The sequence below is a fragment of the Zingiber officinale genome, chromosome 11B (assembly GCF_018446385.1).
Source record: "Zingiber officinale cultivar Zhangliang chromosome 11B, Zo_v1.1, whole genome shotgun sequence".
Lineage (NCBI taxonomy): Eukaryota > Viridiplantae > Streptophyta > Magnoliopsida > Zingiberales > Zingiberaceae > Zingiber > Zingiber officinale.
In genome coordinates, this window is record NC_056007.1 from 71,386,778 (window position 1) to 71,401,545 (window position 14,768).

At 39.3% G+C, this 14,768-nt stretch overlaps 1 protein-coding gene across 1 annotated transcript; it reads right to left on the reverse strand.

Annotated features, from left to right (window-relative positions):
• Nucleotides 1-11,151: 11,151 nt before the first annotated feature.
• On the reverse strand, nt 11,152-13,018 carry LOC122034757 (NDR1/HIN1-like protein 1). Its single transcript, XM_042594097.1, has 2 exons — nt 11,677-13,018; nt 11,152-11,613 (listed from the first exon to the last, which is right to left on the reverse strand). The coding sequence occupies exons 1-2, from the start codon at nt 12,055-12,057 to the stop codon at nt 11,290-11,292; spliced, it is 705 nt and encodes a 234-aa protein (XP_042450031.1). The 5' UTR covers nt 12,058-13,018; the 3' UTR covers nt 11,152-11,289.
• Between the last annotated feature and the right edge of the window lie 1,750 nt (nt 13,019-14,768).

The following is a 14,768-nucleotide window of genomic DNA, read 5'->3' on the forward strand; positions in this document are numbered from 1 at the left end:
ATCCCTTTTTATAGTGTTACTATTCATCTATGCATGAATCTCAACTCGTTTCTAGAAAAGGACAGACCATAAAGATACTTTAACACTTTTTCTAAAATGGATCCACAATATCTATGTTTGACAAAGAGGAAGCTTTTGATGTACAACTTACATATAGAATATTCGCTATCCTTCATGGTACAAAACGATAAAAAGGAATATAAGGTCGTTGGACTAGGGGGCCCACAACTCGCTAACCTGGCAAACCAACAGAGCTTTTCCCATGACCCGGTAGGCAGTCACTTGTTTGATTGAACATATAGAATGTTGTTGGGGACTCGTCCCTTACTTGGCCTATCAGTTTTAACTAAAGAGTTCAATCAGATCCGACGTTTATTCTATCTGATTGGACTGTAGTTCCGATCGATTGAACTACTCGACCGAGCAATTCAGTTGTACTATCTTAAAGAAATCTTGACCTTGGAGAGTGATGACTCTTCTTGAGTTATTCGTCCATATTGAGAGGCTTGGTATCCAACCGGCCCGATGGCCCGGTTGGATAACCTTTTGGCCCAATGATCTGATCCGCTCATTGGGTCGGTTAGATAACCTATTGGCTGCAACGATTGACTGCGCTGGCCTCTGGCCTCAAGGGTTGACCCTTCCTTGACTTTGATCACGATGTCAGTCGGTCTCCTGGGCTTTGACCTGACTCGGAGGGGGGGCACCTCAATTATTGTATCAGCGTTTATTTGTTGGATTTAGGATGAACCCGATCCAATTTTAATATAGCACTCTCACTTCGTGTTATATGTTTTAGTTTATCCATTTATTATTATATTTTTTATTTTTTAAAATTCAATATTTTACATTCCATGTCATAGTATTTTCTCATAAAAGTAGTATCAATGGATAGCTTAGGTCAAGGGCTCTCAAAATATGTTGTCAATTTTAATTTTCCGACGATGAGTAATTATGTATAGTCTATTTTTTCTATGAGTCAATCAATACTCCTTTATACATATTTCTCAATTTATTTTAATAATTGATAGAAAATTTATATAAAATCAACTTTATGAATATTTCTCAATTTATTCTAATTGATGCGGCGATAAAGGGAGCCAACTAAGTGTGGGTCAAAGGCGAGAACAGCAGTAAACGTAAAGGTCAAAGTCAGGGCAGTCACAGTAAGAAAATCGTCGGCTGACCAAAGTCGGCCGAGCGGATGGCAACGTACCGAGCGAACATGAAGGATCCCAATCGGCATGGAGGCTCATCTGAGCTGATCGCTCATCCAACCGGGATGACCATATAGAGGACATCAGATGTTCACAACTATGACCAAATGAAGGATAGTCCGACCGGATCGTCCAGCCTAGTGAGGAACGCCCTACTGAGCCGAGTGACCCTGGAGAAGAACAACCTTAAGCGACCGGATGGGGAATCCTGACCGAATGGCCTCCCACTCAACCCAACAGTGGGGAAGTTCATTATATCCTTCTGGGAGGCAATGTCGCTGACAACAGGGCATGATCAACAAGTAAATCGTACATCAGAAGCTTCTACTGTCATGTCAGGGATTTACACACCCCATAAAGCAATGATGTCAGAAATACTTTCATGACATGTCTTTTCATAGGACAGTTGGAAAAATGTGCACATTGCTTGAGAAGCACGCACGTCTGCTACTAGAGCACTATAAAAAGTGGGTCTATGCACCAGCGGAGGTATGCGTTATTTGTGCTTGAGCCCTCGTTGTTGCTACATTTCTCCACCGTCTTTCTACTATTTCGATGACTGACTCGAGCGTCAGAGGGATAACGTCAGGATCTCTTCCCTGCCCCAACACTGACGTTCCTTGTGTTGCAGAATGGAGCGGAGTCTTCACATGGTCCATCGAGAAGCCACATCCCCAGCCAGCTGTTGGTTGCTACTCGGAAAACCTAATGGTTCCACTGTACAAAAATTTTGTACAAAGGTCTGAACCTTTTCCTAGCTACCATGTGTTATTTTAAATTAAACTTGGATCGCCTGCGGAACTTAACACGTTTGATCCAAAGTTTAATTTATTTATTCTTTTAGGTTTAGACTTGGATCTCCTGCGGAACTTAACACGTTCGATCCAAATCACCTAGGTTATTAATTCCATTAAATATTAATTTTCAAAATTGGCTTCCAGGACTGCATGGCGAGGCACATGACCTTCTTGAATATGGGAACAACCACCACCGCCTAGACAAAGCCTTTTAAGGAAAACAAATATTTAATTTCCTTAAATAACTTTAGGTCAACCAAAAAGAACAATCAAATCACAAGGAAAAGAAAAATAAAAGAACACAACATCGAAAACTAATTCGAAATACTAGAATTGCATGCCTCTTGTATTTGGTATTTTTACAAAGAAATAAAACTAGTATGATGCGGAAATTTAATACTAGTATACCTTTTCTTTTGCAAACAAAAACCTCTAGGTCTTCTACCGTATTCCTCTTCTAACCTCGGACGTTGTGTGGGAAATGATCTTCCGAGATGAGAAAACACCAAAGCACCTTCTTCTCCTCCTTGCAAGGTTTGGCCAAAACAAGAGCACCTCCAAGGATGAAGAGAAAACACCACCAATGCTCCAAGGGATGCAAGCTTTCTCTCCTTCTTCTCCAAGCTAGAATCCGGCCACCACTTGATCTCCAAGAGAGAAGAGAGTTTCGGCCACAAGGATGGAGAGAAGAGAAAGGGAAGAGCCGGCCACACCAAGGAAGAAAAGAGGGAGAAAATAATAGAGGTTGTTCACCTTGAATGCATCTAAAACCCCCTCTTTTATAATCCTTAGTTTTGGCAAATAAGGAAATTTAATTACAATAAAATTTCCTTAACTTTCCTTGACATGAATTAATTAAGAACAATTAAATAAAATTTCCTAATAGAACATGTCATGGCCGGCCACTTCATGGAGAGCAAACAAGGCAATTTTCAATCAACAATTAAAATTCCTTATTTGTCTTCGAAATTTTTTTTAAAAAAATTCCCTTTAAAATACCTTCATGGTTGATAAAAAGAAATTTCTATAATTTTAATTTTTCAACATGTGAATAATTTACAAAGAAGAAAAAGAAAATATCCTTCCAATCTACAAATAAGGAAAGAGATTTAATCTCTTTCTTTAATTTTTTGTAGAAACTTATAAAAGAGATATTTTAATTTTTAATCTCTCCAATAAATTATATCTTCCATATAAGAAAAATTTAAAATTAAAATTCTTTTCTTATTTAATAGGGTCGGCCACCTAAGCTTGGGTTCAAGCTAGGGTCGGCCACCCATGGACCAAGGTTTGGCCGACCCTAGCTTGATCCTCAAGCTTGCTTGGCCGGCCCCTTACAACATGGGTATGAAGGTAGGTATAAGTGGGTATAGTACTCTATAAATAAGAGGCTACAATAGGGACCGAGAGGAGGAATTAGTTTTGGTCTCCCGATAAAATTAAGCATCCCGTGTTCGCCCCGAACACACAACTTAATTTTATCAATAATAATTCATTCCACTAGAGAACTATTATTGAACTACCGCACCAGTCCCAAATTACATTTTTGAGCTCCTTCTTATTATGAGTGTGTTAGTCTCCCTGTGTTTAAGATATCGAATGTCCACTAATTAAGTGAGTTACTGACAACTCATTTAATTAATATCTTAGTTCAAGAGTAGTACCACTCAACCTTATCGTCATGTCGGACTAAGTCCACCTGCAGGGTTTAACATGACAATCCTTATGAGCTCCTCTTGGGGACATTATCAACCTAGATCACTATGACACAGTTTCCTTCTATAATCAACAACACACACTATAAGTGATATCATTTCCCAACTTATCGGGTTTATTGATTTATCGAACTAATCTCACCCATTGATAAATTAAAGAAATAAATATCAAATATATGTGCTTGTTATTATATTAGGATTAAGAGCACACACTTCCATAATAACTGAGATCTTTGTTCCTTTATAAAGTCAGTATAAAAGAAACGACCTCTGATGGTCTTACTCAATACACTCTAAGTGTACTAGTGTAATTATATAGCTAATATAAACTAATACCTAATTACACTACGACCTTCCAATGATTTGTTCCTTTCCATTTTGGTTGTGAGCTACTGTTTATAATTTATAAGGTACTGATAACATTATCTTCTGTATGTGACACCACATACTATGTTATCTACAATATAAATTAATTGAACAACTACAAACAAATGTAGATAATTTGACTAAATGTGATTCTTTATTCAAAATAAATATTTACAAAAGCTTAGACTTTCAGTATACATTCTAACACCAGCATCTTCACTATTTTCGGACAGGATCATATTGGTGTCATTTGTAGAAACATAACCTGTATCTGAGACGTGGAGATGGAAGATGTTGGACGACTCACGATTGTGACACTGACGAAGGAGGAGTTGGACATGCTGATACAAGTCTTGGTGGCCAAGATGGTGGAGCAACAGTAGGCGATGGTCGAGCGCCAAGTAAATAAACGCACGACATTAGCAGCTGGACAGTAGGTCGGCTATAGAGATCGAGTGGAAAATATATCTGTTTGGAAGCAAAATAAGAAGTCGATCAGTACATATGGAGATGCACCAAATGCGTTGATCCCCTTTCATAGGGCGTTGTTCCACACTCCTTCAGAGGAACAAGGCCGAGCGGATAGAGAGCAAGGATCCTCCTCGGATGACGTGCCTATTCGAGACGGACGGAAGGGAAAAGCACCAAGGATCGATGATTTCCCAAACACATCAACCAACAATTGTCTTAGGGGATTCTGGATGACCCATTACCCCAATATTACACGCTACTGACGATTGGGAAATATAATAGGACAACCAACCCAGAGGACCATCTGATCAGGTTTGACAACACGACCACTCTCTATTAGTACACTGATGGAGTAAAGTACCGAGTTTTCCTCACCATCCTTTTTGGATCAGTGCAAAGGTGGTTTAGACACCTACCGATCGGATCAATCTATAGCTTCAAGGATTTTCGGGCAGTGTTTCTGCATCATTTTACAAATAGCTGCCATTACAAGAAGATGAACATTAACTTGTTCACTGTGAAGCAAGGGCCTAAGGAGGTATTGAGAGCCTACATCAAGAGTGTTGAGGTTGCGAGGTTGCAAACATAGTCCCATATTGGAAACACATGGGAAAGATCATGGGTTTATAAGAGAAAAGATATCTCCATTGGCATGAGGCTTTTTGGGGAGAGCCCAAGAGCAAAGTCATGAGGGTCTAGGCCCAAAGTGGACAATATCATGCAATTGTGGAGATATCTAAATTCTTTTCGATCCAACAATTGGTATCAGAGCGCGGACTGCCAGAAGGTTTAACCGCCGACTGTGCACAAGAGCTATGGTCTAATTGAGCCATGTGGGTATAATATTGACCTCGAACAAAAGAGGTGGAGCTCCTATGTTCAGATCAAGAGAACCAGACACCAGGCAGGAAGTCCTAGTTGCGACTAGGCAAGGAAGTCCTAGTAGGTCGGGTGGACCGAGGGGCGGGAAGACCTGGTGGGTCGAGGATCGGACGTGGGAAGCCTATTGTCCTTTGTTTGAGGGGGGGATTGTTGAGGTTGCAAGGTTGCAAATAGGGGTGTAAACGAATCGAATCGAGCCGAATATGCTGAAAAATTTAAGGCTCGAATTGGGCTCGAAATAGGTATATTCGAGTTCGAGCTCGATTCGAAGCTCGAAAAATATAAAATGTTTGATTCGAGTTCGGTTCGAATTAGGGTTCGGGTTCGAATTCGGCTCGAAATATTCGAATATGTTCGCGAACTATTCGAATTATTACTCAAAAATAGGTTCGAAAGGCTCGAAATTTATTTATTTAATATATATTTAACTTATATTAATAAATATTAAGGCTCGTGAGCGGCTCGCGAGCAGCTCGAACAATATAATTTGGGCTCGAGTTCGGCTCGAAAAAAAGTTCGAACATGTTCGAGTTCGGCTCGAATTCGATAAATTCAAATACGAATCGAATATTTTTCGAGCCGGCTCGAAAAGCTCGCGAGCCGGCTCGAAAAGCTCGCGAGCCGGCTCGATTCGTTTGCAGCCCTAGTTGCAAACATAGTCCCATATTGGAAACACATGGGAAAGATCATGGGTTTATAAGAGAAAAGATATCTCCATTGGCATGAGGCCTTTTGGGGAGAGCCCAGGAGCAAAGCCATGAGGGTCTAGGCCCAAAGTGGACAATATCATGCAATTGTGGAGATATCTAAATACTTTTCGATCCAACAAAGAGGTCCAATCAAGTGGTCATGGATATTTCATCAGTCACCCCCGAGATATTGGTGAGCGTCTTCTCGTAGGGGCTTATCGAAGACAAATTCTTTTGCTCACTCTTTCAGAAATCGCTAAAAAACTTCAATCGCCTGCTCATACATGCAACCAAATACATCAACGTGGAGGAGACCCAAGCGGCATGAAGGAAAGAAGTGCCCGCTGAACATACTACTCTCCCTGAATGGCAGTCGACCAATAACAATCAACCACCAAAGGGCCCCCGATCGAGAGCAACACAGCCGCACTAGGAGCCCTGATCCCATGCAGTACAATATATGGTTGCGAAAGGTAGGTCGTGGACACCATCATTCTGCTCTTACCATCACTCGGTGATGCACCATACACCGGATTGCTACGACCTGAGGCCAGTTTCAGGCCAACCGGTTCCTCCAGGATACCATCATCGTTCACCCTCTCCCGATCGGCATCATCGACGCCGATCGAACGGGCAAAGAGAAGAAGAGAGACCGACGACCCAACAACATCGACATCAGCCTCAATGAAGAGGAAATGTAAGTCCCGCCCATACTTCGGCTGAGTGGGCTCGACCTTCACCTCAGGAGGAGGAAAACCGAAGCAATGCAGCTCGGGGTGAAATTGGAATTATCGTCAGAGGACCAACTGATGGTGATTCCAACAGAGCAAGGAATTTACACGCCCGACAACTGGAGATACATATTATAGGATGCAGTAAGGAGAATGTCGAGGGACTAGAGATCAATTTTGACCCTCGGGACCTAGAGGGAGTAGAGATCCCTCACGACGATGTCTTAATCATCCTAGCGGTAATAGCTAATTATACTATTTATTGAACTTTCGTGGATACAAGTAGCTCGGTGAATATCATTTTCAAGAAGACATTCGACCAGCTGTAAATTGACCGAAGCGACTTATAGCCCATGATGACCCCGCTGTATGGGTTCATGGGCAATGAAGTATTACCGATCGACCATGCTTGGCTAGCCATATCCCTCAGAGATGAGTCTCTCAAGAGGACCAGGACTATAAACTTCATCGTGGTAAATGCGTCATTCGCCTATAATGTAATATTGGGTCGACCGACCTTGAACGAGTTCTGAGCCGTAGTATCCACCTTTCGTCAAAAGATGAAATTCTCGGTGGATAATGTGGTGGCGAAGTCAGAGGTGATCAATTAGTCGCTCGACGGTGCTACGTCGAGATGGTTAAATCTGAGGTAAGGGCTGCTTGGAAGACTCAACTTTTGGAGGTGAACACAATCATGGAGGAACCGCCTGCACTGATCTATGAAGACAAAGAGGAGGTTTAGATCCATCTCAGTCGATCGGAAGCCTCAACATTTATCGCCGCCTACCTGACAGACGAGAGGAAGGTAGAGTTGGTCACTTGCCTTAGGCAAAACCATGATGTGTTTTCTTGATCAACTCACGAGCTCCCGGACATCTCATCGAGCATGGCTCAGCACGAGCTTCATGTAGGTCCCTTGGTGGCCGGCTAGAGGGGGGAGGGTGAATAGCCTGAAATAAAAATAAAATCTTTCTTGTCCTTTCAAGCTAAATTAAGAAACATTTGCATAAAAAAAACTTAATTGAAGAAAGAAAGAGGCAGATTGCTTACTTGGTTACAACTTAGGTGGTTGTTAATCCAAGACAAGTAAAACTCACTAAAAGTCTCCTTCAGATGGAGAAGTCTCTTACAGTAGTTGAAGTACTCAATTACAAAATTAAATAGAAAGGGAATTGATTACAAGTGTTGTTATTTAACTTCTAGGATCAAGACTATATTTATAGCTTTGATCGGGGGTGCCTAGAAGGGTTCCAGGCGCCTGGAAGGGTTCCAGGCGCCTGGATGTGGATAGAATTTTATCCTCGTCACAACGGATCATGCCATGTTGCGATTTGATAGAATTTTTTACCACCACCTAATAGTTACTTAAACCAATCTTTGATTAGGATTCAAATCCCAACCCGGGTCATTTATGTATATATATTTTTATTTCTTTTCTATTCTTCTATTTCTTTTTGCTCTTTTGGAGGAAAGAAAATTTATGGGTATTACAGATAGCTTACCTTTATCAAACTTGTACTTGTGACATGATCAACATTCACATGAGTATTCATAGTATAGATAAGTGTATCCAAGAGTACTCATAACCTTTGGGAAAAAAAAATTTCTCAACCAGGGGGTCGATCCATGCGGGTCACAGGCTCAGGCAGGTCGGTTTCCTTGGATCCGTCTTTAAATAAGTTGATAAAATTTTAATCTAACTTAAATTATTTGGCGGGATGAATCATCTCGACGAACTTAACCCAAATTAATAGCTCTACCTAAAGTCTCACATTCAAGGTCTCCCTAATCATGCACAATCTATTTTTAAAAATTAAATTTGTATGTTAATTAACACATAACCACATTCAAGGTCTCCCTAATTATGCACAATCTATTTTTTAAAATTAAATTTGTATGTTAATTAACACATAACCACATTCAAGGTCTCCCTAATTATGCACAATCTATTTTTAAAAATTAAATTTGTATGTTAATTAACACATAACCATAACTTCACGTAGAAGGCTAAGAAGTAAGTTAGCACATCATCTAAATTGATAAAGATTATGAATTAACAGTTTATAAGTAGGGTGAGACTCATGAGAGGGAAAGGAACTTATTAAATAAAATTTGCATTGAAATCAACTTTTTTAGGTCTCATTGATGGCTTAGATGTTTCTCTCACATTGTGCTAAAAATTAAAAAAAAAAAACTAAGTTTTTAAATAATTTTTCTAAACTGATAGAGGTTATGAATCCAGAGTTTTTGAGAATAGTGAAATTAAGGAGAGTGAAAGGAATCCATTATATCAAATCTCTTGATATTCTATCTTTGAATTATCAAAGTGAGGATGTTTTGATGAAAATAATATGAAGATGGTGATGCTTAGACGAAATCATCAACAAGGTGTTCATTCTTTTAAGAAATAAACATCAAGTGATTATGCTTTAATAAAATCAACATTAATGTGATGATGTTTTAGCGAAATTAAAATCAAGATAGTGATATCTTGACGAAAGCATCACCATTTTTAACCATCACCACAGTTTTTTTTTAAATTTTAAATTTTAAATTATTATTTTTCTTAAATAAAATTTTGTTCTTTATAATTAACTATTTAAAAATAAAAATAATATATATATATATATTTTTTTTACTTTTATTAATGTTGCTTTAATTATATATATATATATATATATTTATTAAACCTTGTATTTTTTTTATTAAAACTTTAAAATATGAAAAAAAGATATGCATAAGATATCATGATTTTAATGACGTGATTTTTTTTTTTAAAAAAATAAGTTTTTCATCAAAAACTTTTGCATGAAACTCCTTGATGAATTAATTATTTTTTTTTCTTAATTTAGTTTCCTTCAGTTTGATTCAATTTATCTGAAAGACAGCGAGAATATTTTTTAAATTAAACGTATCCTTTGAGAAAAATAAAATTATAATACTATTTTTTGAAAATTTTAAAACTTTGAGTAATAAAATACCGTTTATATTTAATTGGCATTTCAATTTACTAATGAACATGTATATTAAGAAACGTGGGCCGTTGAGCCCCACAAACCTGAAATTTAAGTTTGAACGGTATGGAATCGAAGCAAGTGCAGTTTCCGTGAACATATGAATTATGCTCTTATCCGAAAAGAGAGAGAAGATGGTAAGTTAGAGATACCACTTGAAGATAGATGAAGTGAATATTCTATGTGATTCTATAACACAAGAGGTGTTCGTGTCAGATTGGAAAAGAGTTTCTGGTGTTGACCCTTCGACGTTCAAATTAATTTTTAATAAAGTGGGGAGTAATGAAAATGTAATAACAAAGAGCGTATAGAATCACAAAATTGGATATACCTTCGTTTATAGATAGGAACTTTCTTTTCTAGTGCTATTATAGTGTCTGCGTACATATCTCAAATTGTGCGTACATTTTCCAAAGTATCTTAGGAAAAGACAAGTTAAAAAGTATTTCTGATATCTTTCCTTAAGTGAACATACAAATCCTGATATAACAGACTGGAAGCTTCTAAAGTACGATTTGTCTGCTAGACATACTCTGTTGTCAGTGACACAAACATCCAAGAAGGTACGATGAGATACATAGATGGATCCTGCTATAGGCCAACCGGGACACTCACGCTCGATCGTACTAATCATAGCAATCTCTCTTTACTCAACTGTCCTATTGCCGGAGGATTGATTTTCATCCGAATGGACATATTGTCCAATCGGCTGCGCCGATGGTCTGGAGATTTTCATATTATCTTCATCGTTCCTTTGCAGGTTTTTAGGGGCTGAGCATATTGTCCGGGCTTGCTTGTCCAATCGGATCGGGCAGGCCGTCCGTTCAGTCCTGTTATTCTGTTTGATTGACTTTGCTTGACTTGTTGATCATCTATTTGTAACTTTGACCTCTACCCTAGTTGTTCATTTCCGCTTTGACCCATCTTTGATTTGATGGGCCTTTTTCCATCGCCGTATCAAATTGTTAACAAGTCAAGGTCACTACGGAGTACAGACTATTCACGAACATATCTATTAACAGGTAGACCAAACTGAAACCTCAAAGTCCTCGTTGGTTCTATCTTATATTATACCGAGAATAATCATATGAAGAAGGTGAAATCGATGTCCACGCAAAGTAAATGGTCAACCAACTCCTCGATCACCATGTGATGCCCAAGTGACAGATGCACTTCATTTACTTATTAATTTACGTAATGAAGAACAATGTCAATATATTCCATTTACTATATATTAAACGGGAGGTGTTCGTCATCTCAAACTTGTATCAAAAACATTTTTTCCATTTCAAATATATATCAAATTGTAAACTTACACGAATTAGAAAGAAATTAAACTTCCTTTTTTAATTAATCTGATTTTCATTAACGATATTAAATTGCATCGGATTGGCATTAATTCACCCATCAAACACTAGCGCTGCAAGAAGTGCCGTGGAGGAACCGGAGAACGGGGACGCCGGCGGAGGAGTCCGTGAAGGAGAAGAAGGCGGGGCAGGAGACCTCGAGGCGGTAGTGGCGGGAGGTCCAGGACCCGACCTTCCATCGAATGCGGCCGTCCATCTTGACGTAGAGCAAGAGGAGGCCGGCAGTCTCGTCCTGCTGAAGGGCGCTGCAGAGGTACGGCGCCACCGGTACGGAGGTGCCGACGAGGTACGGCGACCAGACATTGTTGTCTTCGTGGCCTTGGTAGAAGGGCGGGATGGCGGTGGCCACCGTAATTTGCTGGTCCTGGAATCGAAAAGCAAGTTAACAACGTTAATTAACCATGAAGCGGGAATTAAGTAGGGGGACCTGGTAGGTGGCGAAGACGTCGAGGCGGTCGTAGTAGACGCCGATCCGGCCGTTAGAGTTATGGGATGCGACGGTGGCCTGCGCGACGGTGGCGAGGAGGTTGTCGGAGAGGGAGAGGTTGAACTGGAAGACGGTGGCGTCGCGGAGGTAGAAGGTGGGTTTGGTGGGGCGCAGCACCAGCCAGACGATGAGGATGGTCAGGCCGACCAGGAAGAGAATGCCGCCGACGATCCGCGCCGCGATGATCAGCCTGCGGTGGCGCTCCTCGCAGCAGTCGCAGCAGTCGTCGCTGCGGCAGCCGCAGCAGAGGATGGAGTAGCATTTGATGAGGAGGTAGTCGCAGAAGTCGTGGTGGTGGTGGTGGTCGCAGCCGACGCCCATGCTGGCGTCGGTCGTAATGAGAGAGATTAATTGGAATTAATTGGGGGAGGAAGAGGAGGAGGATCAGGTTAAGTGTGTGGAAAATGGAAGGAATGAGCGAGAGCTTATAAAGAGGGATTCTGTTTATGTGAGGGAATTGAATGAGAATATGTGTGAGATGGAGTTTTTATTTTTTTAGTAAATAAATGTACATCATAAATAATTTTTTTAAAAAAAAATCATAATACTACATATAAGTAAGCACTGATTGACATTTCTTTTCATCAATTCTCTCCTCCACCATTTACTTCTCAAACTTGTCCCAGTTGAAGTAATTAAGTTCTCCAACTAATCAAAGAATAAGGAAGCAAGGATCAAATTATGATTATATCAATGTCAACTCCTTGGTACATTCCTGATATTCTATATGCATATAGAAAAAGACTAACAAGGAAGAGACCAGGCTTGATTTGCAAGCTCATAGTACCTGTTAAATATATTTTAGTATTTGGGAATTCTGTGATGAGTTAATTTAGTATGAAACTTCCTTGTAGTTGCTAATTGCAGGAAGGCATGCAAGTTTCAAGGTGTTGGTAGAGAGATGATCGCACATGGGATTGATTGATTGAGAGGCAAAAATTCCACACGTTGACCTAAAATAACTTTATCATGTGTATTTATATAAAGGTTTAGCGGAAAAAGAGGGGCATCTTAACTACTCAGAATGCTGCATAAGATGGATGGATGGATGGATATTCTAAGATTTGATATGACTTGTATTTTGTTAGATAATTTATATATGATCATGAATTGGAGCATTATCTTTCTTTAAGTCCTTTTCTTCCTACATTGAATGATGCTCACATGCACAAGGGCCAAGCCCAAAATCTACATCTCAATGGCCTAAACAACAATTGGCTCACCAAAAGATGAAAATATCAATGCGGAAATGGGAAAAAAACACTCAATTCAGATCCCCATAAGAAACAAGTTTAGGCATGGTGAGAGAAAAGATGGTCCCATTTTGTGAGCACTGTTCAGCAATGCAGAGAAGGGGACCAGTGCAGGAATGATAGCCACAGATCAGTACTTAGATCATCAAATGGGACTCAGAGAGATGAATGCCATGACAGATTTCTCTGGACAGATTAACAGATGTATGCAACAATGATGGTTCTATCAATATTGGTTCAGTTTTTATGTGTAAAAGAAAAGAAAATTGTATCACCTTGTTTTGCACAATGTTGCAAGATGCCCATCTTTGCAATACATTCAAAGCCTTCTTTTAAATAGCTTTTCAATTAAATCTAGACTAATAGTAACTTTTAAAACTCTTTGCAACTAGACTAATTAGCATCATCAAAAGACAAAACTAAGATAATTACATGCTCTCATGGTAGGTGGAAGAACTATGAACTGTGGACGAGAATAAATGCCTTCCATCCAACATTCCACTTCTGTTGACGATCAGTGTAGCAGCAGCAGTCACACTAGCAATAATTATGTGCTTGATGTTTCCATTTGAGATTTCTTAGTGCACTTAGGAGGTGGATCAGCCACTACACCTCTTCCGTCTTGCTGCTTGAAAAGGACCAAGCAAATTGACAGGCCAAACTAATCGCGTGGACCGACCGTGCTAAATAAACCGAACAAATTGACTGAACCGATTGAGTTGGTTTGATAGAGTAGGCGGAATGAGTTGATCAAAGCGGCCAACTGAACTATGCCAATCAGTTTAAGAGTTATTTTTATCTTTGTGAATATTAATTCTCTTCTATTGCTTAATTATTTTTCTACACATCTATAAATCAAGACAATTATCAATCTAATTCTATTTCTTAAACTAAACTAAGAAATGCCTTCAAACTCACTCTTGCTTAGGCCCACCAACACCTACCTCAAGCTTTCTACCAGTTGTTGCAGCTTGACTTGCAGCTTTATGGTCCCTGAATGAGTAGAGATAAAATATCTTATTTTAGTCTTATAGCTTGTTCTATAGATCAAGTACTGGTAAGGTTTCACAAGACAATTCCTTTTCCCATCCAAATAAATGCTGCTTCCATCAGTAAGTACTGGCTACTGCTGCAAAATAGCTACTCTGTTTCAGAAATCATCAAGAAATATTCTCATCCATTAGAGTTTCCCCATGCCATTCCAAATTTCACAGAGCTATCTACTTATCATTATATATCTCACATCTACTACCATACTCCCAGTCTCACATTTCACTGTAGGAGTTTGTATTAGCTTGTCCACGAATTCTGATATAATGAGCAACAGGAAGAAAGCAAATTTGATGGGGAAAGACACCAGAATTGTTTCTGATAATCCTAATTAGCAGGATATGAGTTGCAGAAGCAAAAAATTCTTAGTCTGATTAGTGAAACAATAAAAAACTAGTCTAAAAAAATATGGTGAAAAATAACAGATGAAAGAGACAATTCTCCAATCTTTTATCTTACCATAATTTTGATTTAACTATTTTCTTTGGGCCATATGTGAACTGCTGTTTGAACCTCCACCAACTCTACACGCCACACTTGCAGTGGTCCATAGTTTACAATCTAGAAGTAGATAAAATATAATGGATGCAAAATCTAATTTAAGACCTCCCAACAATATTTTGCCATATTATATATAAATATTCTGTTATCTTATGGGATATATGTGTTGTGTGAGCAACACTATTGCATGACTGTGTAAGACGGGACGTCCGAAAATCATCTGGGCAT

What these genes read in the sequence shown, in the direction of transcription:
- LOC122034757 (XM_042594097.1), bottom strand. Translation starts at nt 12,057, where the DNA reads ATGGGCGTCGGCTGCGACCACCACCACCACCACGACTTCTGCGACTAC. An exon ending in ACGTCTTCGCCACCTACCAG is followed by an intron (nt 11,614 to 11,676) that starts GTCCCCCTACTT and finishes TTTCGATTCCAG; the next exon opens with GACCAGCAAATTACGGTGGC.